The sequence below is a fragment of the Protopterus annectens genome, chromosome 13.part0 (assembly GCF_019279795.1).
Source record: "Protopterus annectens isolate FY-2018-M chromosome 13.part0, PAN1.0, whole genome shotgun sequence".
NCBI lineage: Eukaryota > Metazoa > Chordata > Ceratodontiformes > Protopteridae > Protopterus > Protopterus annectens.
The window spans coordinates 630,019,062-630,039,382 of record NC_056747.1 but is presented as its reverse complement, the minus strand read 5'-3'; the positions used below and the strand labels follow the sequence as shown (position 1 = coordinate 630,039,382).

The following is a 20,321-nucleotide window of genomic DNA, read 5'->3' as shown; positions in this document are numbered from 1 at the left end:
ACTTAAAATATTTTGCTATTACCAGTCCCTGAAAATGGTACTTGTAAAGCTATTAGTACACCATATCAGTGTGAGACTTTCTACATTACTTGCCCATTACAAGAAAAATCAAAAAGATGAGTACATTTCTTTATTATGGACTATCTGCTTAGAAGATGCACAGTTTCTGTGTGTACCACTTTTAACTAAAAGGGACATTGTAAACAATACACTTTACTGTCTTAAAAATCATAGACAAAGCTTATAAACTCATGCAGAAACAAGCTCAGCATATCAGAATTACAATTATGACAATCACCATAGAGAACAATTAACTGATTTTCCAAAGACCTCACACTGTCAACAGATTTTCTATGAATGCTGACTGAGGTATTTGGAAATGTTTCACAAATGGACTGAAAACACTTATTGGCAAAACCGTAGCCTAAAGCAATTATTTTTGTCAAATCACAGTTTTCAGCTGTAATTATATGTTTTCAGTTTTCCCCCAGTCTAGTTTGCCACTGTCTTTTTGATGTTTTTTTCTCCATGTGGCTTTTCTGTGTAACCTTTGTACTTGTTATTTTGTTCTTTATTTGGGAAGTTTTACAGTCACCCTCAAGTTACATTTATAAGGGGCATTCACTTTGAACAAATACATGTACTCCAATATTTCCAGATTCAGCTCTCTGCACCAAACACAATTTCCCTTAACAGCACATGGGGAACACACTCAGTCCGGGCTCTAGGTTTCCCTGTCTCTCTCCCAGATACCTAGGCAATAAAATTAGTTTTCAGCATGTGGTATTTACAGAAAAAAACACTGATACTGAAGTGATAATGAAAAATGTAGATAACATAGGATAAAAACCACAGTATGAGATTACCTGGGTTCAGAATAATTATGAAAGACGGATAGCGAGAAAACGTGGTACTACATATTCAACAAAAGCTACAACATTCATCAGATCAACAGAGACAGAGAATTTAGGACAAGGAAAATGAACAGATCTGCTGGCCTGAAAGCTAAACATCCATCTGCAGTCTGTAAATAAATTACCCAGATATGATGAAATAAAGCGTTATCTGTAGATCACTAGCATTAACTACGGGGTATAAAATACTTGCAGTACACAAAAGTGAATACTACTTCTGTTCCTTTTAGTGTCATATAATGTTCCAACTTACTAAATTAACTAATATTAATATTTTGTTTGTGTGGAAGGTAAAATTAAGATTATAACTTAAGTTTCAAAACTTAATTAACTTTAGATCTATGCAACACCCAATAGTTAAGCATTTAACAACATTTAACTGCAATGATTATGACAAAAATCAGCAGCAGCACATCTTACAGTACTGTGGTACATACCTTCAGCCATATAATGTGAAATTACTTCCACATAACATAAAACAAAAATACTGAACTAAATAGTATTCTCCAGGACCACATCACAAACTTTTTTCTTAAATGTCATTATGATCCTTACACACACACACACACACACACACACACACACACACACACACACACACACACACACACAAAATGCATTCTCATACAGTCTAACATCCCATCCCACAAATCAAGAGGAGCTCATTGTTTACTTTTGTGCAGCCCAGTTTTAATGCTGTTGCAAGGTTGGTTGGTTAGTTTAGCTTAGTTCATTTATATTTGTTTACTAAGGTAAAACAGGTTCAACCTCAGGAGATGAGTTAAAAAAGAGATTATGCTGTCACAGAAGTATTTTACAGAGACAGAGAGAGCTTGTATAAAACAAAGTGCAATGGCAGACATTAGCAAACAAGCTGCTTACACTTGAAGGTTAAGACTATAAATTTAATGACTTTATACATACACCTAAAAGAGCAGTAGTACTACCAGAATGTAACATATTCCTCTGAGGACAGCCAGAGCTACTTGGTGCAATAGCAAGAGGTCAATGTCACACTCCACAACAACATTGAGGTGGACTACTACTGTCCGGTTTGATTTTCATACTCACCTCCCCCTTCTACCTGTATTTCAGCATTGTCCACACAACTACAGTTAAACTTCCCTTGCTTTTAGGAGCCTGACTCAAGTTGTTTCCTCATTTTTTTATTCAGAAAGCATGCTTAGGTATCACATTTTAATCAACAGACTTAAAATATTTTGCTATTACCAGTCCCTGAAAATGGTACTTGTAAAGCTATTAGTACACCATATCAGTGTGAGACTTTCTACATTACTTGCCCATTACAAGAAAAATCAAAAGATGAGTACATTTCTTTATTATGGACTATCTGCTTAGAAGATGCACAGTTTCTGTGTGTACCACTTTTAACTAAAAGGGACATTGTAAACAATACACTTTACTGTCTTAAAAATCATAGACAAAGCTTATAAACTCATGCAGAAACAAGCTCAGCATATCAGAATTACAATTATGACAATCACCATAGAGAACAATTAACTGATTTTCCAAAGACCTCACACTGTCAACAGATTTTCTATGAATGCTGACTGAGGTATTTGGAAATGTTTCACAAATGGACTGAAAACACTTATTGGCAAAACCGTAGCCTAAAGCAATTATTTTTGTCAAATCACAGTTTTCAGCTGTAATTATATGTTTTCAGTTTTCCCCCAGTCTAGTTTGCCACTGTCTTTTTGATGTTTTTTTCTCCATGTGGCTTTTCTGTGTAACCTTTGTACTTGTTATTTTGTTCTTTATTTGGGAAGTTTTACAGTCACCCTCAAGTTACATTTATAAGGGGCATTCACTTTGAACAAATATATGTACTCCAATATTTCCAGATTCAGCTCTCTGCACCAAACACAATTTCCCTTAACAGCACATGGGGAACACACTCAGTCCGGGCTCTAGGTTTCCCTGTCTCTCTCCATGCCCACAATAAGACTCCCCATTGGTACAGCTATAGAGTTGAGTCTTCAACAGAGTGTCCCAGGCCAAGTCCTCCATCACCCTCTCTGTGAAACGAGTGCTCTGTGTCCATGATGACACACACACACACCTGGGAAAGGCTGGCACAGATTTACTAGCTATGCCCCTCTGCCTAGACTATAAGGTAGATACTGCCACCAGGACACTGCAAAGCCATCTATTCTAAGGCTCTCACAAGGGTACCCAATTATACTGAGTGAAATTAATACTAATACAAATTATAGTGTTTGACCAATGCAGTAAGGCTTTCAGGAGTGGCCACAGTGTCACCAAATAAATATAAGTACTCTCAAAGGTTAAAATATTCTCTAAAAGACCAACCACAGTGAAAAGTTTAAATATTTAATAATAATTGATAAAAGGACAAGAAAATACTAAATATCTAATTACAATAAATGTCAGAGTTTCACTCAAAGGAAATATTAAAATAACACAGATGAATAGATTTGCACAAACACAGAAAAACAGTACTTAACTAATACATGCATATATGCATACATACATACAAATGTTTCAAGCATGGGCATTAAAGCCCTTCTAGCTTGCCAATATGCCAAAACTTTCACTACATTTTCCTGACTAATCTAAAGAATTACTATTCCCTGGTTACTTACTAAGGCAAGGCAAGATATATTTATTTATTTATTTGCATTTGTTTACCAGGATGTCTACTGGGCCACAGTGAGCCCATTTTCAGTAGAGACCCGGGGGGGGGGCTCCAAAACAAGTAGACAATCCAACAGGCATACAAACAAATATACATGATTGAGTTACAGAATCAAAACGAAAAAAGAATAATAATAAGATACAGATAGGTAATAGATTACAATGGATATAAATACAGTTTAAGTACTAGTTTACAGTGTTTATTAATAAAATGAGTTTAAATATTCAAGACCAACATGAATGCAACTGGTAATGTAGAATATTAGTTTAAGTGCAACATGCAACAATATGGAAGGGAGGTAAAATGTAGAGTAGCAGTTAATTAGGCTAAGAATAAGGTATTAGCGCATCGACTATAAGGCAGTAGGGTTCTGTACTAAAGATATATTTAGTAGGGATATGGGAACCATAATAGGGAAAGTAAGTGAATGCACTGAAAAGTATAAGTGAAGAGTTGAGATGACAAGTGAGATATGGAGGAAGGAGAGGCGGGTGGAAGAAGTAGACAGACTAAGAGTTTGGGGTTGTATTATGTTCGGTGCTGGTACAGGTACATTTCCAGTGGGAGATTAGGTGTTGCTTCAATGATATTTTGAAGTGTTCAGGGTTGCTGGTGGTCCTTATAGATGGAGGGAGAGCATTCCATAGTTTGGCCATGGTGTATGGGTAGCACATTTGACCGGCAGAGAGGTTAGGCTTTGCTAAATTTAGGAGCATTTGATTGACCGATTGCAGAGGTCTATTTGGATAATACATGATGAAGACAGAGGAGAGGGCAGGGCAGCTAGATGGCTTGTATACTAACTTATGAGCTATGGTTAGTTGCAGGTATGTCAGATGTTGGGGAAGCTCTAGCCAGTTTAGACCTTGGAATGACAGAAAGTGGTGAGAGGAGTGTTTGGCGGTGGTTACAAATTTAGCAAAGATGAAGTCGGTGTGTGGTCTTCCTTCTTGTTCAGGTTTCAAAAACAGACTGCTCTGAGACTTCTGTCTCATCTAGTATTACATCATTTTTGTGCTGGATTATGGAATGTTAATCACATACATCTGGTCATCTGGCTTCTGGTTCTCGTACTACCCTCCTTTACTAGAAACTGAAACAGCATCTCACACACGTTACCATACAAACAGAAATAACTTTGTTAAGATGTGTTATAGCATCTGGAGGCCATAAAATCATTTCAACACATCCACCCTTCCAGGGTGGCAGTTAGTTCACTGCTAAGGACAATACAGCAGGATTCCTAGTCCTTTATTGTGTCTCTAGTTGCAACCAGAACTGTAAAATACAATCTGTACAGCCAAAACTAGGTAATTTAATAACAAACTATTTTTTCAAAGTTATCTAGACTGAAATTAACCTCTTCTCCTCCAGTATCCTCTATTATGATATATTAATTTCCACAGTTACAATACAGTCTGACATACAGGTGTATTTATTTTTCTGTCCAGCAGGATCCACTGTTTACAGGGTACATTTTTTAACATAAGCAACTTTACAAATACATTTTCAACACAAGCACCTGTACAAATCAGTTTGATATGCAAATGTCATACAATTCTTTACAAAACTCTAGCTAGCTATGCTGGCATATGTTGCACATCCACTGTCCTATTTCTCCTGCCGTAGCTGGCAATACCTCACATCGTCACAACATTCATAATGCTTTTTTGTACAATTGAATGTTTCATAAAATGGCCAAACTGTTTATTAATGATACATTAATAAGTCCCTACAAAGGGTGAAACATGCCATGTGACATGTAGGGACTGGCTTTATTGGTTTGTTTGTGTCTTTCGGCTTTTCCCGGTTAGGGGTCGCCACAGCGGAACTCCGGTCCACTAATGATTGGCAGTAGGTTTTTACATGCTGGCTTGCCGGGCCTAACGCACAACCTTCAACAAAGGAACGCACATTCACGCATGTCGCCACATAGAAGACGATCTAACTGAGAATCGAACGGGCAACGTCTAACTGTGAGTGAGCTTTCAAATTAGAGGTAGTTTGTGCACTTGCGTGTCCTTAAGGGGTAAGTTACATATGCCTCCATCATGGGCTCATAGTTCATAGTTTAGTACTAAGCTAACTACCCTTGCGAGCCATTTAAGCCTAGCTAATTATCCCTTGTGAGACTCTAACCCTGCACCTTGTGTTTGTAAGGCAAAAGCCTTAACCATTAAGGCACCCTCCCAACCCCCATAAAGGAGGTTAAACAGTGAAAAATCTTGATGTTTTAGCCTATCTGGCTATTACGTGAGACATTTGCATTTGTTTTACTACCGGACGTAGTAAAAGAGCAAGGACCTCGTGCTTTTTCACTCGCTCATACTTTTTGTGCTACATTCTCGTCCTGTTACTATGCTAACTATATTTACTGAGTAATTTACCACAAGTGGTACCTATTGATGCTACTAATCTGTATATCTAGCAACTAAATCAGCGATGTCTGTGCTTTAGCACTGGGTCCGTGCTATGGAAAATTTGCGATGTTTTCGTAAAACAGTGAGGAATGGGATCGCGACGGTTGATACGTTACAATTGCTTTCTTTTTTACTTTTAGTATACGCATATATCAATATCACTATCTCGCGACGTGCACTAAGTACTGGCATAAAAAAATCCTTGAATTTATAAAAATCCTAGCCATACTATTCTGTATCGATCTATCATTCATATTCAGTCTTAAGTTTCGCTTCCAACTATGCAATATCATACTTACTACGGTTTGTTACCTGTACCTCTCAACGGTGCCTAGTTTTCAATGTTTCTATCACAACAAAGTATGTTAGCTAAGCTTGACCTCAGCGAGGTGAAAATTGAGTTGATACCACTCAACAAACCCTGTACTAGCAGAAAAGTATAAATCAGTGAAAGTGTAAAGTGCTGACACAGAAAAGCAATGTAACCTTTGTCCTACATACACTCCCTCTGTCAAATTCCAGCTGTGTTGAAAGGCAGAATGAGGTCAGTATGGTGGCTTCGCGGAATCAGAAACCGTGTATGTACACTTCGCATTCATTTTATGTCGAGTCTGTAAGAGGTCCATGGTGATCAATGCTCTTCCCGTTTAACAAATAAAATCTTTGTACTCAAAAACATGCGTGATTTTATGAGGAACATCAGTAAATCTATCGGCAAGGTTAAATTGAGGGCCAAAAAGAAGAAATTCCGTGTTGGCCCACCAACAGAACAGACAAAAACAGAAAATATGTAATACCTTTAATTGGAATTCAGCTTTTATTCGGGCTATCAAAAGCCCTTGGGGGTTTCAAGATTTATTAGGTTGCTGATGTTAGATATAGCACATAAACACAAAGTTATGCCTAAAAAGAGAAGCGTATAATCCTTTCTTAAATACGCGGATGTGCATAGAAAGGGAAGAATGCCAGATTTCTTATCCGGTAGGTGGGGACCCCCAAAAAAGTCTTTAATGCGGAACACCTTTAGTTCCGCATTAAACATAAGAAGCTCAGTGTTTATCGATTGATCAGGCAGTCCACATTCAACAGAAGCAGCTCCGTTTTGCGATTTTTTGATTGGCTCGTATACGGGCCAAAAAAAAAAAAAGACGGCGGCTAGTTCGCCAGGATTTTATACAGCAGTGTGGGACTCGAGATCGGGCTGCTGCTCCCGGAACAGTCCCGCTCAGATTGGGACGTCTGGCAACCAAAGCCGTGGATAGCCAAGAAATGACTCCAGGCAATGAAAAACTTGATATTCAAGAAATGGCGGGGCTAGCCACCCAGCAGTGCGAACCTTGGCTGCAGATGATTGTCACTGTTGAAGTGACAACCCCATCCCTATGTGCAAAAATAATTGTTTTGCCTAAATAAAAGCTTATTCTTGTAGCATTTTAGTTACTTATTCTGTTTCTTATAACATATAGGTATTTTAGATACTGAATAACTGTTTTATGCAACTATTACATAAAATATAGGAAATAATTTTGTCCTAAAATCTCAGGACATTTGCCATTTTTACAATTTTTTGTCAGGACACAACTGCCCAAAGACGGACTGTCCCTCGGAAAGTGGGACAGGTGGTAACCCTAACCAGATCCCTATGGGGGAAAAGGGGTTGTGGATGAATGATTTGCTTCCCCTACTAGCCAAGGAAGAAGTTTGGATTTGCATGCACTGTCTAACATCATTACCTTTACTCCCAATGAAAGGCTCCTTACAGCCTGAAAGCTCGAGTAATTGCAAAACCTGTGTCGGCCTAATAAAGAGTTGTACATTACATCTCATGTATGTTCAATGCTCTTTTGTAAATCGACGAGCGCACTATTCTCAGCCTTTTATTTCCATAATCATCAGGGTTAACCATAACATAATAAGGACAGGTTGGTAGTACTGACCTGGAAAGAGAACGTGGACTATTCGTATTATTTACATTTATTCTGAAATCAAATAATCAGTTTGTTGATTTTTGACAACTGTGTTTTTTTGTAAAAAGTTCCGCAAAAAGCAGTGCAAAACTTAACCCAAAACACAGAGAAAGGCAGCATTCGAGGAACAATTACGTAACTCACACGTAACAAGTCCTGCGTATATGGCGCTTTCCTTATAAACGGAAGTAGATATTACATGATTCCGGAAACAAACATCTTCTTCTTCTTTCGGCTTTTCCCGGTTAGGGGTCGCCACAGCGGATCACCTTGTCCGCACATTGAATGGCAGTGGAGTTTTACGGTGTCGAGTTGCCAGCCCGGCGCCCAACCTTCCACAGAAGGCACACTCACACGCACACCTAGGGCCAATTTAGAGTGTCCAATCCACCTACAGCATGTCTTTGGGATGTGGGAGGAAACCGGAGCACCCGGAGGAAACCCACGCGACCACAGGGAGGACATGCAGACTCCGCACAGAAGGCACCCCAGCCGAGAATCGAACCGGAGAACCTCTTGCTGTGAGGCAGCAATGCTAACCACTGCACCACCGTGGCCGCCCAATTCCGGAAACAAACATAAGTAGTGTTTACTACGGCCAAGTGTTATAACTGGTATCATGTCAGGCAGACGTGCTTTACATTTTGTTTTCAAAATTGGAGATCGAGCTCGGACAGTAATGTTTTACAGGGATGTGTTGGGCATGAAAGTAGGTTCTAATTCTTCCTTGTATAGTTTTTATGTAGCTAATGAGCTTATTTGGGGTGTCGGCGGTGTTATTGTGATACAAATTAAAGCAAGTACAGTGACATTGACACGTTTAATGCAGTTTTAGTTTTGATTCTTGATATTAAACTATCCAGGGCAATTTTACAATTTATTTATACTGACCTTTATGCGAGATAAGCCCAGGGTAAAATGCACATTTTGGACAATTGAGAGGTATGCAGCAAGGGAAGGGAACTGATTATGGGTAATTTGCTAAGTCGAAACGCCAAGCGCAGCTGACATCCATCTTAACTATCTCCGACACATGCGTATGGAACTATGGACTAATGTCCTGTTTGAGGGCATCATAAACAGTGACTTGTATAAATTAGGGTCATCACCTGTCTCGCATTGCGAGGGACAGTCCATCTTTGAGCAGTTGTGTCCTGCGGAAAAAAAAATGGCAAATGTCCTGAGATTTTAAGACAAAAATATTTCCCATATTGTATGTAATAGTTGCATGAAACAATTATTCTGTATCTGAAACACCTAAATGTTATAAGAAACAGAACGAGCAACTAAAATGCTACAATAATAAGCTTTTACTAACTAAAATGCTACAATAATAAGCTTTTACTCAGGCAAAAAAGTGAAGTCCTGTCGTTTGTACTGGCCGTGGCTATGTTTCACCTTGCAAAATCTGACGTTTGTACTTAACGATGACCCACTTTGGGCATTTGAAAAGGTGGCAACCTTAGTATAAAATGCAGTTTTCTTTCTTCATGTGAACGATCAGTTTTCATTAGTAATTACAGATAGCCTGAACTAGGGGTAATCTACAAGTGTAGTACCTTGCAGGATGTGCAGTAGCAAATCCCGCCCCAAACAGCCTCCAGGCCGGACTAGGCAGCAGCCACATGAATATTCATTTGCAGACGGTAGGGGATGTCATTAATAATGAGTACCTGTAGAAACACAAGAAGCTATGCTTATAAAATTATTAAAAGACAGTTATTATTACAGACCTCTGCGTAACTCCAACAACACTCTGAATTAAGAAGTTCATCAATGTTGATTTAGATAGAATACCGTTACATTTTAACGGCTGAGTTTCCCGAAGAGGGTAGCAGCACTGTTCCACATCTGTACAGAAGCGAAGGTGTGGGGGGTGCAGTGCCCCCACAAGGGGATGCAGGGGGGCTTGCCCCCTGAAAAAGGAGAAAAGGTAATAATTTCTACGAGGGTGGAGTTCGTTGTGTGCATGAATATTTAACAATTTACATGACGTGACATGCGAATTAGCATGCATGTCAGTCTTCCTCAAAATCCCCACCCATTTGGCGTCCCAATCACTGACAGCACGCCCAAAGCTGTGCAGAACTAAGTGTGAGGTACTACATTTGGAGATTACCGAACTACGAATTACTTGGCAAACATTTTCAAGGATCATTCTTCCTGGATTGGCAAGCAATTATATTGAGATTTCCATACTTCCAGACTACAACCTTCAAAACTATGTAGACACTAAATGTTTTGTGTCCTGAGTTACACACAAAGAAAGGCTTGATGTGAAGCACAGCGATATTTGCCAGAGAACTGTGGGTAAGGTAAACAGGGTTTTGAAAGTTCAGATTGCACAAGTGGTGGGAGCTTCATGTTCTACCTAGCATTTCCTTGCCCTAAACGAACGATGGAAGAGGTCCGTGAATGACTACTACTTGCAAATCTCAAAATAATCACTACACAGATTTAAATATTGTACAGTGCACCTCATTTATTTCTAAACATTAAAAAGTTAAAAACTGAAATAAAACATAATATTCCCATTTTTAAAAAGCTAGACATACTCTTTGTACTTTCTTACTACTACAATCACAGTCTTTGTTTGTCTAGCCGACTTCCGTGACAGAGTGGATGGCTTCCCTGACCCTACTGGAGTAGTTAGCTGGCTGGCTGCTTGCTGGAATGGCTGGCAAGCCGACTGGCTGCTTGCTGGAATGGCTGGCTAGCTGACTGCTTGCTGGAATGGCTGGCTAGCTGGCTGGCTGCTTGCTGGAATGGCTGGCTTGCTGGAATGGCTGGCTAGCTGGCTGCTTGCTGGAGTGGCTGGCTGGCTACTTGATGGAGTGGCTGGCTGGCTACTTGATGGAGTGGCTGGCTGGCTACTTGATGGAGTGGCTGGCTAGCTGGATGGCTGCTTGCTGGAATGGCTGGCTAGCTGGCTGCTTGCTGGAGTGGCTGGCTAGCTGTCTGCTTGCTGGAGTGGCTGGCTAGCTGTCTGCTTGCTAGAGTGGCTGGCTAGCTGTCTGCTTGCTAGAGTGGCTGGCTAGCTGTCTGCTTGCTAGAGTGGCTGGCTAGCTGTCTGCTTGCTAGAGTGGCTGGCTAGCTGTCTGCTTGCTAGAGTGGCTGGCTAGCTGTCTGCTTGCTAGAGTGGCTGGCTAGCTGTCTGCTTGCTAGAGTGGCTGGCTAGCTGTCTGCTTGCTAGAGTGGCTGGCTAGCTGTCTGCTTGCTAGAGTGGCTGGCTAGCTGTCTGCTTGCTAGAGTGGCTGGCTAGCTGTCTGCTTGCTAGAGTGGCTGGCTAGCTGTCTGCTTGCTAGAGTGGCTGGCTAGCTGTCTGCTTGCTAGAGTGGCTGGCTAGCTGTCTGCTTGCTAGAGTGGCTGGCTGTTTGCCGGAATGGCTGGCAAGCTGACTGGCTGCTTGCTGGAGTGGCTGGCTAGCTGGCTGGCTGCTTGCTGGAGTGGCTGGCTAGCTGGCTGGCTGCTTGCTGGAGTGGCTGGCTAGCTGGCTGGCTGCTTGCTGGAGTGGCTGACTAGCTGGCTGGCTGCTTGCTGGAGTGGCTGCCTAACTGGCTGGCTGCTTGCTGGAGTGGCTGGCTGGCTGGTTGCTGGAGTAGCTGGCTGGCTGCTTGCTGGAGTGGCTGGCTGGCTACTTGCGAGAGTGGCTGGCTGGCTACTTGCTAGAGTGGCTGGCTGGCTACTTGCGAGAGTGGCTGGCTACTTGCTAGAGTGGCAGGCTGGCTACTTGCTAGAGTGGCAGGCTGGCTACTTGCTAGAGTGGCAGGCTGGCTACTTGCTAGAGTGGCAGGCTGGCTACTTGCTAGAGTGGCTGGCTAGCTGGATGGCTGCTTGCTGGAATGGCTGGCTAGCTGGCTGCTTGCTAGAGTGGCTGGCTAGCTGGCTGCTTGCTAGAGTGGCTGGCTGCTTGCTGGAATGGCTGGCAAGCTGACTGGCTGCTTGCTGGAATGGCTGGCAAGCTGACTGGCTGCTTGCTGGAATGGCTGGCAAGCTGACTGGCTGCTTGCTGGAGTGGCTGGCAAGCTGACTGGCTGCTTGGTGGAATGGTTGGCTAGCTGGCTGGCTGCTTTCTGGAATGGCTAGCCGGCTGGCTGTTTGCCGGAATGGCTGGCTGACTGGCTGCTTGCTGGAGTGGCTGGCTAGCTGGTTGGCTGCTTGCTGGAGTGGCTGGCTGGCTGCTTGCTGGAGTGGCTGGCTAGCTGGCTGGCTACTTGCTAGAGTGGCTGGCTGGCTACTTGCTAGAGTGGCTGGCTGCTTTTTGGAGTGGCTGGCAGGCTGTGGCTGCTTTTTGGAGTGGCAGGCAGGTTGTGGCAGCTTGCTGGAGTGGCTGGCAGGCAGGCTGTGGCTGCTTGCTGGAGTGGCTGGCAGGTAGGCTCTTGCTGCTTGCTGCAGTGGCTGGCAGGCATGCTCTGGCTGTAAACAAACAAAAAAGGGCAAATCACAGTCCTCTTCATATTAGTGGATATAGAAGCACTAATAAAAAGTCCCATTGATTTACACAGTGGTAAGCGGGATGAGGTAGCTCAGCCTGACATGTCCTACTGATAACAGGACCCGTATAAATGATTGGTTAATTTCACAAACACGCACTTTTTGTTAGGTAAATCGTATTTTCCAAATTACCTGTATAAAAAAAGTAGTTGCTACTTAGTTGATGCTGTAGTGCAAAATAAAGCATGTTTTCTTGAGAGAGAGCGTGTGTGTATGTTTACACACATTTATATATATTTATATGTGCATGTGTACTACTCAGCTGGTCCTTAGTGCAGAGTAAATCCATGTTTGGTTCACTACTTGGATGGTTAATACAAGGTAGATTATGTCTGGGTAATTTTTAATTAAAAATAAAAGCTGTTTGCAGGTAGTAAATGAATGAATGGGTATTACTGGATAGTTTTAAATGTTGTGTGGGCACACTACTTTTTAGGTAACCTTCCTCGAAATCTTATTCAGGACCACACGGCAGAAGTGGCTAAGATGCAGACTGTAAAAGAATTCCAATTCCTACAAAAAACAAAGCGCGTGTCTTACAATTGATGACCCTGTGGATTGATTGTGGTTTATTTATTTGTCTGCATGCTAAGACATTTCTAAAACTTAATATAGAAAACAGCAGCAGGATGCTACCCTGTGGCTAGTGGCCAGGTAGTAGAATATTTTATTTATTTATTTATTTATTTATTGAGGACATTTGTTAACTGGGTTAGTCCAACTGAGCCAGGGGCTCATTTTCAGTGGAGACCCAAGGAGAAAAGTACCAGAAGTATTACATATTTTTCCAATAAAAAAATCAAAAATAAAAATGAGTAAAAAATTAAAATCTCCATGGAATCCATAGAATGTAATAAGAAAGCCAACAGAGAATATCTGTACATAGAGTAGGTTAAATAACAATTGTAACATTATGGCCATTTTAGCTTTTTTGGTGTTCACTTCTTTAAAAGAAGGGGCAATGTAATAGGACAGTGCACATAACTTGTTCAGAAAAGACTGGAATATTTCAGATATGGGCAAAGCTTTTAGATTATCAGTTAGATTTGGTTTAACTTTTATTTATTAATAGTCGGCATAATGGTTAAGGTATTCACCTTACAAACACAAGGTGGAGGGATTGATTCTGACTTGGGGTAATTGGCTAGGTTTAAAATAGCCCAGAAGGGCAGTTAGCCTAGTACTACCCTATTCTTGCAAAGCCTCTTGAAGGAACAGGGAACAGATTTAAGTCATAATCTTGTGTAAGGAAGGTTAAAGTGTTTCTAAAAAGGCAAAATATATCATTTTAGCTGCTAAATTCAAGATGATATTGGGTTGTAAAACTTTCTTAGCAATTTCAGTTAAAGGAGAACCGCACCCACAGACTGAAATATGTTTATTTCATCATGTATTGATGTTTCGTACATGTTTGGCACCAGTTTTAGACTCTACCTTGTTCTATATTTTTAAAGGAAAGATTTCCGTTTTCCTACAGTTTAAATAAACTCTTAGGTTGCTTTTTCCTTACAATATGATTTCAGTACTGTGTAGGTACATGAAACCTGCTTGTACTTTATAAAATATTTTTTTTCAAATTGTTGTCAAAGAAAAGGAAAGACACCCAGATTTTTTTAAGCTTAACTTCTCACATAAGTTGTGGAGGAATTTGTATACACTTGCATGACGTACCACAGACAGAGAAATTTGTAGTCGGGAGCTTAGGCTGCTGTAAACAGGACAAAGAGGTGTGAAACTATTTTCCATTGTCTTTATTGCAGAGAGGAAGAGAACTTACAGTGATTCAAAGCTGCTTACAATGTAGCCATGCCTTTCATAGTAAAAACAGAACAATTAGAATCAATAATTCAAAGGCAGTTGTTACCTCTTTTGACAAATTTACATAAGCAGGATCACAGTATTGAGATGCTAAGCTTTAAATTTTAAATGTTTGTTGTTTATACTGCTTTGCATTTTAAGATGACTTGAATGTAGTATCAAATACGTCTTGACATTTAGAGAAAAGCTGGATTATATTTTTTTCTTATAATTCTTGTAAAGTATCAGCACATTTACCAAAGTATAGGGGGAGAGCCTATCAATTCATTGTGGACTACAAAAAGATAACTGAACAAAGGTCTGCAATTTAGCAACTGTTCTGGTTGCCGCAGTATAATTCCTTGGTATACTATAAAACAAGCCCTGAGAGACACACAAACGAGGGCCATTCAAAAAATAAAAGAAACAGTCCTGTTGCAGACAGTGTATAAGATGACAGTTACTGACACTAATCCCATTATATGTCAGTGGAATGGGAATACACCACTACTCCCTTCTGTCTAGCATGACTCCTATAAAGCAGACTTGTAAAGGATTATAGGAAAGAGGCTTGAAAAAAATAAGATCATATTGATAAGTCAAGCCCCATTGACATCCATTTTGCAGAAAACATATTACAATTCTATAAGAAGCAGTTGAGTGATTTTGAGATGTTAAAATAACTCAGACAACAGAGAGTGTGTGAAAAATGGATTCTTTAGTTCTAAAGTGGTGTTTTCCTTTAAATGTAATTCCAGAGTCTGCCCACGTGAAGTCTGGCATCTTGATTTTTTTTAGTCTATCTATAGGTATCCCATAATGCAGTGTTTGGGTTTAAAATATTATATCATAGCCCCTTAGCTCCTGTCAGTACATTGACTTTGCATGTGTCTTCATATACCCTGCTTTCTTTTAGGCAGTCAGGTTTAATTACCATTTCTTGCTTTTCAATGACTGCTAGAGCTTGTTTCCCCCAAATGGTGGAATCATCGATTTTGACTATTTTGAGAACAGTTTTATCATCTCTGAAGGTAATTGTCATGGTTGGTGAGAGCTAGATTCATAATATTTCAGCAGACCTGAACAAGGGTAGATAAAGTAGGCAGATAGGTATTAAGGAAAGCTTGATAAGACAGTACACAGCTTTTGCTATATAGTTTGGTGGGGTAATTGCTGCAGATACATGTCTGAGGCCCAGCAGTGATCAGTGGAGAAAAGATTGCTGGTTGAAACAAGATGAAATGTTTACTTGAAGTGCATCTCATCATGCATTACTCAAATGTTTTATTGGGTTGCATGCAGAAAGGTGATCCAGCAGCATTACATTATGCCACTCAGCTTTAGTAGGTGGGCGTTCAGGTCAGATTATGGGGTAAACTGTATAACAAGGTAAAACATGGGCAGGGTTTGGGCTTAATCATAAGCTGCAATTAAATGAGACTTGTTTGGCAGGCACAGGCATGTTTACACCTGGAGCTGGCTCTACACCTTGAAAAGAAATGGCTTTGCTGGGCCTATACATGCTAGAAAGAGAAATTAATTTATAAATGTGAGAGTCTGAGTGAGAAAGATGTCACAGGTTTGGAAATATCCCAGTATTGAGTGGGAGGGGGCACCACATATGTGGGTATGGTACATCTGCTGCTTACACAGTGGCCACATGATTGATAGTAATGGACTGAAAAACTAGCAACAGGTCTAACAGGGTTTGCAGTAGTACCCTGAAAGATTAAATTGAGTACTGTTATCCCAATGCTCCAGCATTACTCTCTACACAATTTCCCAGTGAAATACCTAAATGGAGTTTAAGCTCAAGTAGTTGATAATAAGGCAGTTCAAGGAGCAAAATAGAATGGGGGCAAGGGGAGTGTTGCTTCCCTTTCCAAGTTAGTACCATACTAATCAGTTTGCTAGAACTGTATAGAAGTGATGGAGTTCACTTGTCACATTCAGGAACAAAGTTATTTATAATAAACCGTAAAGGAATTGTAAAGTTGGTAGATGTGCTGGGGGGTGGGGGGTGGCATGTAGGACAATCCCATCTCCCTTTGGCGGAAGGTTGACTTGGAAGACTATAATTGCAAAGGAGTGTGCTTGGCCTGGGGAGGGATGTAAGAGGCTAGGGCAGCTTGGCCCTTCTGTGAGTGGGCCACCCCATGGTGTAGCGGGCAAGTTGGGGGCCACAGCCTGAGGTCCAGCGAGTGGCAGATCCCCTTCAGCCACTGGTATCTTTCAGTGAGTAGGTGCATGAGAGGAGAGTGCATGTGCAGTAATATGGAGTTTGATTCTAGGCATAATGAGAGTTTTGGTAGTTTGTGAGTAATGCCTTGGGTTTTATGAGGATTTTTTTTTCATGAAATTTAGCTGCAAGGGGAGTATATTTCTGGAGCTGGAGTAGGTAGAGTTTGGATACTAACAGTAGGTTAGATCTGTGTTTTATGGGTAGCCATTTTGTAGGATGATATAGTGATGTTAATGGAGGTGTCATTTTGTATTGAAACAGCAGATGCTGTTAGAGATTTTCTGGAGTGTGGTGGTGTTTTTCTAGGAGATGGATGCAAAAATGGGTAGGGGAGGAATTCCATAACTCCATTTGACATAAGGTTCTTTGACAAGAAATAACGTATTGGGTTGTTGTGTAGTCGACTTCCATTAAATCCTTCTTTGACAAAGAATAACATATTGGCTTGCCGTGTAGTCACTTTCTGTTAAATCCTTCTTTGATAAGGAATAACATATTGGGTTGCTGTTTAGTCCCCTTCCGTTAAATCCACCCATCTCCTTCCCAGTGATGTACTGTCTAGTGCTGTTTACTACATACCATCAGTACAGGGTCAGTACTCCCCTCTAGCAGGACCCCCCCCACAACACACACACACACACACACACACACACACACACACACACACACACACACACTTGGGTAAACCTGTGCCTTTTCGGGTGTTCATTTAATGTAATTAATGTTACAAGTAAAGTAGGCAAACAGCAACAAGGAGAAAATCAGTCCCACTGTAGAAAAAAGCAGGTTAAATACTTGAGAAACAACAATGGGACAACCACTGCAAACCACATATATTTAATACACAGTAAACAGATGAGCGCTTTTGGAGATGCCTCCTTTATCAGATCAATACAAAAAATATAAAATCAGTCTGCATATAAATACACTTGAAAAACCAATTACATTAATTAAAACCTTTAACCAATTAACATTTTCTAGCCTTTAAAATTGTTTTTAAAGGTATAAAACCATTTAAGCCTGGTGGAACATCAGCTCTCAAACCAGCTATCCAGTAGTTTTTTTTTTTTTTTTTTTAACTTCTGTGGCATTTTTATATCACCACCTCTAGGTGCAGGAGTGTAAATATCCAAAGCCATACATTTAAAATAATGCTGTGGAAATTCATTAATGTGTTGAACTACTGCACTTCTTTGCACATGTCTCAGTATATCACCCATATACTGTAAAATACGTTCCTTTAACATTCCATTGGTTTTACCAACATAAAAAGAAGTGTATTCTGAACAGGTTGCTATATAAATCACATATTTTAGTAGAACAGCATACATAGTGTGAACACTTGTATATCCTTTTAGTAACCGGATGCTCAAACACATTATCAGTCTTAATATACCTGCATGCCTTACATCTTTTACATGGATACATACCTGATTTGCCACTATATAATTTACCTATTTTATTCTTATCACCAGGTCCTGATCTATAACATAACAGACTCTTTAAGTTACAATTTCTCTTGTAGCTGAAGTTTGGCACATCACCTACTATATTTTTCATCCTGTCATCAGACAGTGATATCTTCCGGTTATTTTGTATTATGTTCTTTATATATTTAAAATCTTTACTAAAAGTAAAGGGTATCCTAACCTTACATATATTTCTCTGTCCCTTATTAATTGAATCTCCAGTATTCGTTGAATACTAAGGTCTACCTTTCCCATCTCTCATGGACTTAACCCTTTTTGATGCTTTCCTACTTTTGTAACCATGTTCTAACAAATTATTCCCTGTTACATTTATATGATGTAAAAAAATCACTTTCCTTGCTACAAAGTCGGGAAGTTCTCAGAAGCCGATTATCCATGCCATTCTTAAAAATGTGGTGGGGCTGCATGATACCCCTGTCCAATAGAGCATTTTCCAACATGACTTATGGTATAACAAAGTGTTTATTTTACCTCCTTCATCTACTTTTAATAAAATATCCAAACATTCTATAAAATCTACTGACAAATGCACAGTAAATCTTAAAAATGTGGTGGTTGTCTCTAGATAATTAACAAAAGCATCCAATTGTTGTGTATCCCCTTTCCACAAAAAAAAAAAAAAAAAAAGACATCATCCACAAATCTGCGATATAAGCCTATATGTGCTAGCCACGGATTTTCTTCAGTCAGAATGTATCTCACCTCCCATTTCAGCTAGAACCAGGTTTGCATAGCTGTTAGCACAGGGTGTGCCCATGGCAACACCCCAACGCTGTAAATAAAACTTCTGTTGAAAGGCAAACACATTGTTCTCAAGTACAATACTCAACAATCTTCATATACTTTCAACATATTTTTTGTTCATATATGCTACTCTTTCATTAAAGCAATATATGTACCTTAGCTCTATATCATTAAGAATGACTGTAAAGAGATTCTTTACATATAATGTCACAAGAATAAATCTTGCATTTGAATTCAAGCTCTCCATATATTAACTTAATTGTTGTAAAAAATGTGAAGAGTCTGTTAACACAGCCATAGGTCTAAGTTGTCCTTCAACTCATTTAGAAATTGTTTCTGTAACCTATCCTGAGAGATTTACTATTGGCCTTAGAGGAGGTTTTTCCAAAGATTTGTGCGACTTGGGTAGACCTGATATATAAGGAGTCTTGGGAAATCTACCATAAAGTAATCATATAAATCCTTAGAAATAATGCTAGTCTGTAATAGATGAAACAAATCATTCTTCACATTACTAACAATCTCTCTCACTTTTTTCATGTTCACAAGAGTATAAGTAGTTTCATCTAACAACATATTATTCATAGTTTCCACATATGTAGAGTAATCTAGCACCACTACTGCACCTCCTTTGTCTGCAGATTTTATAACAATACTTTTGTCCACAATGAGATCATCCAGTCGTTGCTTTTCTTGCAAATTTAAATTAAAGTGTCCTGGTCTACGCCTGGACATAAGACATGTATCAATTTCATTCTCACAAACTTTCAAAAATATATCCATCACTGGTTGAGAAACGGGCATAAATGTACTAAGTTTCTTATACTTATTATATTCAGCAGCAGCAATGTTAGAAAACATATAGCGCAAATTTACATTCCTAGCAAACTGCCTTAAATCTAATATCACATCATGTAACTTGCTAGTAACAGCTGGTACAAAGGACAAGCCCTTGTTTAAAACATCAATTTGCACATCAGTTAAAAATTTATGAGAAAGATTAAATACCATTTTAAATGTCTCTATATTGGATTGTCCATAGAAAGCTTCCTTCTCTTGTGGTTGTTGCTGAACAGCCTTCTTCTGTTGTTCTCTGGTGTCCTCACTTGCAAAGGTAGATGAGTGAGCAGAGATAAAAAAGTTGCATTAGTCTTTGGTCTGGCACCCATCTCAATGTTCTTAGTGGTTAGTACAGAAGAATTAAACATGGTGGGTGGAATTTCATCAGTTTTTGTTGTAGCCCTATTCTCTGACTCTTGAATTACTTCAGTGGCCTCAATTTCAAATTCTGATGTAATAATATGGAGACATTCATCACTTGATATATTCTGACCAATCACTGACATGGATGGCACATTGCTAACCTCTAACATGCCATCCTTACTGCTCTTGGAAGAGTTTGAGCCTTTAAGGACTGTGTTAAAAGTCTTAGGTACAGCTTTAACACCCTGAATATTAGAATCTGAGTAAACAGCATTTGTATTCTTTTTTCGGCCACGTAAATATATGGCCTTTAACAAAATCAGCATAGTCTCTTTTCAACTTTTTAGTTTTTATGCGTTGTAACTTAGTC

General features: G+C 39.8%; 2 protein-coding genes across 9 annotated transcripts in view; one reads left to right on the top strand and one right to left on the bottom strand.

The window, feature by feature from the left end:
• Positions 1-20,321, bottom strand: part of LOC122787535 (aldehyde dehydrogenase family 3 member A2-like) — a 644,066-nt gene that overhangs the window by 623,239 nt on the left and 506 nt on the right. For 2 of the 8 annotated variants that reach the window (XM_044054295.1, XM_044054297.1), the window contains exon 2: positions 19,757-19,853. In XM_044054295.1, coding sequence (XP_043910230.1) covers positions 19,757-19,853 — 97 coding nt within the window. The other 6 variants (XM_044054301.1, XM_044054296.1, XM_044054299.1 and 3 more) reach the window with 6 other exon arrangements.
• Positions 8,572-20,321, top strand: part of GLOD4 (glyoxalase domain containing 4) — a 354,560-nt gene continuing 342,810 nt past the window's right edge. The window contains exon 1 of the mRNA XM_044054305.1: positions 8,572-8,690. Within this exon, the coding sequence (XP_043910240.1) occupies positions 8,601-8,690 (90 nt within the window). The 5' untranslated portion in view covers positions 8,572-8,600. The remainder of the gene's footprint in view (positions 8,691-20,321) is intronic.